The sequence below is a fragment of the Setaria italica genome, chromosome IX (genome assembly GCF_000263155.2).
Source record: "Setaria italica strain Yugu1 chromosome IX, Setaria_italica_v2.0, whole genome shotgun sequence".
Lineage (NCBI taxonomy): Eukaryota > Viridiplantae > Streptophyta > Magnoliopsida > Poales > Poaceae > Setaria > Setaria italica.
The window spans coordinates 32,815,294-32,823,242 of record NC_028458.1 but is presented as its reverse complement, the minus strand read 5'-3'; the positions used below and the strand labels follow the sequence as shown (position 1 = coordinate 32,823,242).

Below are 7,949 nucleotides of genomic sequence, written 5' to 3'. Positions count from 1 at the left end.
GTGCAAGGAGCGGTGGTGGCTGCTGCCCGAGAACCAACGATGCCTGCTTCTTTGCGCTCGGTGCACGCGTGGCCTGCCCACAACGCGCGGCACGCGTGCACGACCACGCACTAGCCGCGCAGGACTCGGACGCGCTCACGCATGGACGACAAACATGCGTCGAGCTCCAACGGACTCGCACGTACGGCCACAGCATCCGACCAAGCCTGACGCTACAAAACATGAACCAAAAACAGGAACAAAAACTGGTACCAAATAGGTGGTGCTCAACAGCATATGAACTCGGGCGTTGCTACATGCTCCTCACGAGTTTCTGACTATCTCCAGACATGCAGTTGACGCTCCGCAGCATAGATGACAACACCATGAACCAAATATAAAAGCAGTAACTTGCTTTACTACATCACTTCCCCATCAACATATACCGACATTGTCAGGGCCACGAGCCACAAGTACGAAACAGCTGACAAAAGGTGTTGAAGGCCACATGATTACCGGCAGACAGGAATGTTTCCCATTCGTCCTTCCCTTAGATCACTTGGTAAGCAGCTTATGAACCTGACAGATAACAGCATCAGTCATCACAACCAGGTTGCTCCAGAAAAACCAACAAGGATAAATAAAACGACATGCCCAAACAACACAGGTTTAAAAACTCTTGAGAGAAAAGTTCATATATGAAGCCCATATCTACTCTTAAGACCAGCACTCTGCTGGCGTGCTTTTGAGAGATCAAAGGCCAGAAAACCAGTTCTAACGCAAAAATTGCAATGTGGAATTTCCAAAGTAAAAAGGGTAAGCTGAACACTTTTCCTTTCAGAAATAGAGAACCAAAAAAAAGAAAGATAACAGAACCCTCAAGCCCTTTTTTCAGTAGGAATTCAACTAGCTTTAAGTGCAAATATATTTAACTCTGTTTTTTTCTTGTCTTTGAAGCCTTTAGGTAAACAGGTTTGGAGATGAGAAGCATTAATACTATTCTCCCTACATTTCAGTCACCGAATTGTTCAATCATCATCACTATAGCTCATTCACTATAGCTGGAATGTGGATAGCTTCAATGTGCTCATTTTATGTTAGGTATAAAATCAATATCACAGTTTTCACTATGTCTGGAGAAAAGAGAACATAGAAGCCAACTTCTGAAACCAGACACTTACTTACATGTCAATCCCCAGTTTCTAAGTTTCTTGAATTGCCAAACATACAGACATTGCTATTCCAGCTACATACACAAGCCATAGTTTATGTGTGTTTGAATTTTAGCAAAGTATATGGAGTTCCTATTCCACAGCAGATTTCCATCAGTTGGAAGACGTAACAAACAAGAACCCACAGATTCTAGCCCCACAGAAACTAGCAACTGCTCCCTTGCTCCTTTTCCTTATAAACATCAGTACATCACATAGAAAGCAGCTTGAGAGGATTCCAACTCCCATCATCCAGTAGCGTACTGACTAAGTGATTTTATGATTTTTAATGATTCATGACCACACGATATTGACTATTCACGGCCACAAGATATTAACATCAGTACATCACATAGAAAGCAGCTTGAGAGGATCCCATCTCTATTTTTCAGCAATACTTTGTAGTAAATAGTTAGTTGTTACAAAACTCAGTAATTAAACATCATCATGGGGCTTAAAATAAGCTTGCAGATGGTAGAAGAAGAATGAATACACCAAAGAGCAGAAATAATCATGAGGAAAGTGATTGATAAACACTAGGAGGAATGTGATAGAACTTGGACAGGTACAGAAGAATAGCCTCAAGCATTTCAGATTTCCTATTCACTCTTTTCTCTTATATTGAATCTATCATCAGATCTATGTAGATCCGTAATTAAATTTGTATTGCCAGCTCCATCTACAAGGTAAACTAGTCGACACAAACATTGACTAAGGAATATTGTGGCATATGTGTAACACTCTAAAAGAATTATCTCTAAAATGAAAGTGAACAAAGATACGAGGAATAAGGATAAAACCCATTATGAAATTGCTTTTATGCTCCTGTGCTAACTGTACTATACTATAAATGAAACCAAGTGGTGCGCTTAATTTCTAACATGTGCATTGTTGTGAAATGGCTTACAGTAAGTCTGCATGTAGCAGTGTGTGAAACTATGTTCTGTATCTTCTATCCTGTTTACCACAATGGTACAGATTTAAGCTAGGGCAGGATCTGGGAATTGTACATACAGTAATAACCATAATACCGTACAACTAAGAAAAGAAGAGTTCGTGAAAGGATGTGTGCAATAGAGTAATAATTCATTACTTATTACCTCCTAAGCTAATAAACCAAGATGCAGGGGAACAAATGTGCCTACCGTTCAGCTCATCAGCTGTCACTTCAATGATGGAGACCAGATGGGGTATGAGTGGGAGGTCTCCGGAGGTACAGCGAAAGGGGTGAGATAGCAGATTAGCTTTTATTGATTACCTATGATGATAATGACAGATAGTACGCGGCTGACTTCCCAAACAAACCGACTAATAACAAAGCTAACATATGTAACAAGCTACTGACAGATCTTAGCTAATCATCTACAGATCACATGATACTAACTGAATGAAAATGGAAGTCGGACCTGATGTCCCGAGGATGACGACTCTGTTTGCTCTTTATCCACGGCCTCCACCTGAGCAGCTGCCTGCATCTTCTTCTTTCGGTACTTTAATGCCATATCTTTATCATCCTTGATAATGTCGGGACCTACAAACAAAAAGATCAGAAAGATAGCATCAATAAGCAGAACTGACCAGAACATACTCATACAACTCGGATCAAACTACTAGTATTTCCATCAACGTTAGAAACAGTTAAACAAAAGAATAGGTGGAAATAAAACTGGCCAAAGTCATCTAAATCATGGTTTATCGACCTCAACAGCACTAACAAAAAAAAGGAGAAATTTCATCTAATCAGGACATTGCAGATTCATTTTCAGCTTAGTCTGGCAAGAGCATGTTTCTCATTCTGATTGTTTAGGCCAATAAGAAAAGAAGAATTAAGGGCCTTTTAGAAATGCAGGAGGGGTTTCACATGTAAATAATCCTGCAAAAGTTCAGTCCCTATACAAAGTGCCAGAAAATAGACCACTAGACAGAAAAAATTTATGCAGGAGAAGAAGAACCCATTTACAGCATTACAAAATGTACGATATGCCAACCCTATTACTTGGTTGACATTTGTGATGGTTCAAACTAAGTACATTTCTATTTACATTCCAAATGCTGTACATAGCATGACGCCTTGAAGATTTCAGAATGTAAATACTGTAATATCACAGATAGCATACGTATAAATGCTAAAATAAAACTAATGCATGTAGACCTAGACAAGATGCCAGAAATTCATTCACATTTTTTAAAAAATAAAATTAACTATCAAAATGGTTGTTCAGGAGATTTTCCATCAATGCATATTCATCGAACAGATTAACAAAAAAAAAGTTAGTTATCTCTGAAAAAGAACAATATACTAGCTCACTATAAGCATCATTAAAAAAGCATTTACAGGTGTCCATCTACCCAGCAAAGTAATACACTATGATAGTTAATTTTAAAAAGATTATTACCACGAGAGTAGAAGCTTGTGTAGGGATAAATGTAAATGGCATTGTCACTTGCTTGAGGCACTTCCTTGAGCTGCTTAGACCTGAGATTGATCATGAAGACACCAGCTTCTGAGTGCAGGAAAAGTACATCACTATCGTCAGCAAATCCAGCTACAGATGACCACAATAACATATCTCCAGCTAGCTTATGAGATATTGGGAGCATCGCCATGTCGATTATCCTGATTAATGCCCATCCGGCAGCACCTTCATTGTCAGTCTTCCTGGACCAGAAATGGAGACTAGACAGATTCACGCCAGCGAAACCAATGCCACCGTCCTCTGCTGGCATAAGATGAATATCCGACTTGTATTTTTCCTGGACTTCCTTTGGCAGCTCAATCAAATCCAATCTCCTGGTTTGCATTTCAAACCCAAGAATGTGGTCCTGGTAATTGTCCTCATCAGAACCAAGCATCCAGTACACAAAACCACCCACGACCGCGGCCGAGTCTGTGCTAACGAGGGATGGGGGGCTGATTGAAGTCCATTCACCCCAGGCTTCGGTCTCTGAGGAGAAGACGCAAACAGATACCAGTAATTCTTCGTCGTCATCACTGTTGTCCACCAAGACGATTCGGAACGGGGCGGAGTGGCAGTCGGTATGGTCATCGTGCCCAGGCGTACAGACTAGAACGGCGGTGAAGTTCTCTTCGCCACTGAACTCCGGGAGCGAGCCCACATCGAACGATTCGGCGGCCATGGGGTCCCAGACGAAGAGCGACTCGAACACCTCGTCGCAGATGAGGACGCGGCCGTGGCGGCAGTCGAGCACCCGGCACGCCCCGTTCTGGTATTCTTTAAGCGCGGAGAGCCTCGGGGCTGGATCGGCGATGGGGACGAAGCGGATGCCACAGCGGGAGCCATCGCGGATGTTCTGGTAGAAGCCGAGCACGGGGGTTGCTCGATGGAATGCGCGAAAGCGGACGAGGAAGGCGGGGTCGCGGATGAGGCGGCGCCAGCGCAGGCAGATGAGGGAGGCGACGAAGAGGTGCGTAGGCTCCGGTGGGAGGCGGAGGAAGATGTCGAGGAGGACGTCGTCCGGCAGCAGATCGGCCGCCGGCGAGCAGGTGTGCGGCACGAGGCGCTTCGACATTTCTGTCTCTGGCAGCCGGCGCATTTGGGAATTGCATTGCATTTCGCAGAGGAAGCCAATTTACATGGGTGCGTTTGGTTCCATTTCACGTTTTTCTCTTTCTCGTCCATTACATGATTTTTTTTTGCGTGCTCATTTTATTTGCGTTCGCTGCATTTACAAGTCTTATATATTGAAAAAAATACGTAAAGATATGTCTAAAGATGGTGTTAACTGCGCTAATTATTTGTAGGTAGTGATGATTACGGACTTTTGGTGGTTATATTAAGAATTTATAGTTAAAAATAATTATAATTAGATGTTATTAGCCATAACTAATTATTACTCCATCCATTCTCTTTTGATAGGCATATTTCACGTTGAGACAATGTATAAAGAAAAAACAACATTGTTTATCATCTAATTAATGCAAACAAGCTTCTCCTCATTAGGCCAGTCTGGAGTTTCATGGACATATTTGCTGACTTGGCAAGGTCTTTCTGAGGAGAGAGAAGGAGAAGTTTCATCATATGTGAGAAGAGTTTCATCCCCATGACACTCAACAAGCACAGTTACCTAGTCCCAATCTTGGTAACAGTGCAATGAAAGTGTGCACTCTAACTAGCCTTCTCCAATGTTTAGAGAGATGACTTCTCGTTGTCGATGCACATTGATGGCAAAATAGGACTATTATTTGTGAAAAATCTAACTTTTGAAAATATACCTGTCAAAAGATAAACGTGGGGAGTATTTAAGAATCTAAGGATCATTATTGACAACTTAAATTATAATTAACAATAATTAGTAATTATTACTCCTACACAAGTTATTTGTGGGGAGTAATACTAATTTGTATATTAAGTTGAACTATAAATATTTATAAATATTATTATCATGAAATAGTTAAGTATGGAGGGTATCGGCTTGTCGTATTAGTTTGATATTTCATAATGAGCAAATTGCACGGCAAACTTGGTAGGTGGGTACAAAATAACTTGACAAGAACTTATAAAAAACCCTCAATTCGGTATAATAATTTGGCAAATTGGTGCATCTACGGTCCAAATGTTATAAAAACAACACATCAATTAAGCAAAGTAAATAAACCTATGGATTTTCTTCTGACCAATAGTTCTTAATTTTTGTCAATAAGTTGTTGACTGTGATCAAGTTGTTTCTTTTATGTACAGAACTTATTTGTTTATCAGTTAAAACTCATTAGTTAAGATTCAACCAAATGCTAGAATTATGTCATTAGCAAACGATTGACTGGAATCTATAAGAGAAACCAGGTTTGTCATGCACTCTGCTCATGTATAGAGTATTCAACAGCTGTTTAAAAACATGTTTGTTTGTTCCTTAAGCTCATTTTCCCTTTCTAAATAAGTAAAGGACGCTTTAAAAAATATTTACACCAAGCTCTTAAAAGATATTGTCTGTAGGTATCAACATATTGATTTATTTCTTATGTACATATAATCAAAATGTAAAAAAGTGAGAGTGAACTTATCAATATTGAATATGAAATTAAATAGTCTTAACAAAAAATAAACCATTGTATAAAAATTAATATGAAAATATAATATTAATTTTCTAAATAGCGAAGGTTCTTGTCTTGACAAATACATTGCCGACACGAATATTAGTGACTGAATAATGCTTAATAATTTGTTCCGATCCGTATATACTTTTCATTGCGGTTGTATGTTAGCAAATATGTTGTCATTATAAAGGTTGGACTGCGAATGCACCACTCTCCTAAGTTATTGTACTAAATTAAGCATATTTTACAAGTAGCTGGACCAATCAACACCTACTTATCAAATTATTATTATCCTAAATTGAATATTTTACGAGTAATTGGACTACCTCGCAGCATGTAGCCTCCGTCGCTGGAGTCCCCTCTCTTCGACGTCGCTAGGAGCGGCGTACCCATATCTCCAAGCTGCGTTATAGTCGGAGGTCTCCGGGCTGCGTACCTATATCATTATTATGAAAGTGACAAAACTTGCACAAGTACAAAAGCATGTGTCAATCAATTCAGAGTTTGATGTCCATCTTGTCCGACTGTTGCTAAACAGTTTTGGGATATATAGCAACAGTCGACAAACACTATTATATGAATTTCATCCTGGGGTCTATAGAGGTTGCTAATTAAGAAAATTTGTAAAGCTGGCTCCATACAAAAGGGAACTAATCGACAAACACTGGCAAGATACCACGGCAGGAGGTAACTCAGATATTTCAAATAGTTTGTTTTTCTGTGGATTATTATTGTTTAGCTTGCTGGCAATACAACTGCTTTTTTCCAACTCCAGTCTTGGACATCCATTTGATTTAGTTAACACTGTAAACACTGCTGCCCTATGAGGGATTCAGAAACTAAGAAATAGTTTGTGTTGTTAATTAGAAATACAACGTCAGGCATGCATCAAGTTTGGTACCACATTTTACTCAAAAGAAAAAAGTTTGGTACCACATTCTATCTGGATCATGGAGTTATTTCAGGAAGCCAGTGGAATACTAAGAGATTAATCCGGATCAGCACGACCCCATCTCAACGAATGCAAGAACAATACATCGGAGCAGTCCTTTGGGGCTTCAGAAGTCATAATGCATCTCGCTCACCTGGAGCACATCAGCAACAGATCACTGGGGGTCGAATTTCAGGTTATAATAGGAGTGGGTGGTCTGTACTTATATTATCTTGATGGCTTCAATGTTAGAAAGCTGGTTCTTGTTGTTATATAGGATCAGTTTTAGCACCCATGAATTAATAAAACCACTGTGACATGCACTTGGCCATTTCATAATGAAATCAGACTAGTGTGATAGAACTTAAGCTCTTAAAATTCAGAACAAAAAAACACAAAGAATAGGTAAAATCCATCACAGAATCACTTTACTACTCTTGACCTCACAAGTCAATAAGCGAAAATAAGAGGTGCAAATAACCTCCAAAATGTGCAGCTGTGTGAATAGCTAAGAATAGGATATGGGTAACGGTATACACAGCAACATTCAGATATCTAAGACAAGAGACGATGAAAGATGGGTGAAAGTAGCATGATATTCTTTCATTACCTCCTATGGTAAAAAAGCAACACGCAAAGGAATATATGCGTCTATTCTTCAGCTGTCATCAATACCAACAATGTCACGACCTAGAGAAAAACATCGAGGAGATAGCATCAGTTAGCTGGACTGACTTGCAAATATTCATAATCAGTTAAAGCTGTAATCATTAAT

General features: G+C 39.7%; 1 protein-coding gene across 1 annotated transcript; it reads right to left on the bottom strand.

Moving 5' to 3' along the window:
• Positions 1–235: 235 nt before the first annotated feature.
• Positions 236–4,786, bottom strand: LOC101773088. Its single transcript, XM_004983342.2, has 3 exons — positions 3,587–4,786; positions 2,597–2,721; positions 236–558 (listed from the first exon to the last, which is right to left on the bottom strand). The coding sequence occupies exons 1-3, from the start codon at positions 4,761–4,763 to the stop codon at positions 535–537; spliced, it is 1,326 nt and encodes a 441-aa protein (XP_004983399.1). The 5' UTR covers positions 4,764–4,786; the 3' UTR covers positions 236–534.
• Between the last annotated feature and the right edge of the window lie 3,163 nt (positions 4,787–7,949).

Coding starts and splice junctions, on each gene's coding strand:
- LOC101773088 (XM_004983342.2), bottom strand. CDS start 4,763: ATGCAATGCAATTCCCAAATGCGCCGGCTGCCAGAGACAGAAATGTCG. Junction 2,722..3,586: donor CACAAGCTTCTACTCTCGTG/GTAATAATCTTT, acceptor TTTTGTTTGTAG/GTCCCGACATTATCAAGGAT. Junction 559..2,596: donor CGTCATCCTCGGGACATCAG/GTCCGACTTCCA, acceptor GTTATCTGTCAG/GTTCATAAGCTGCTTACCAA.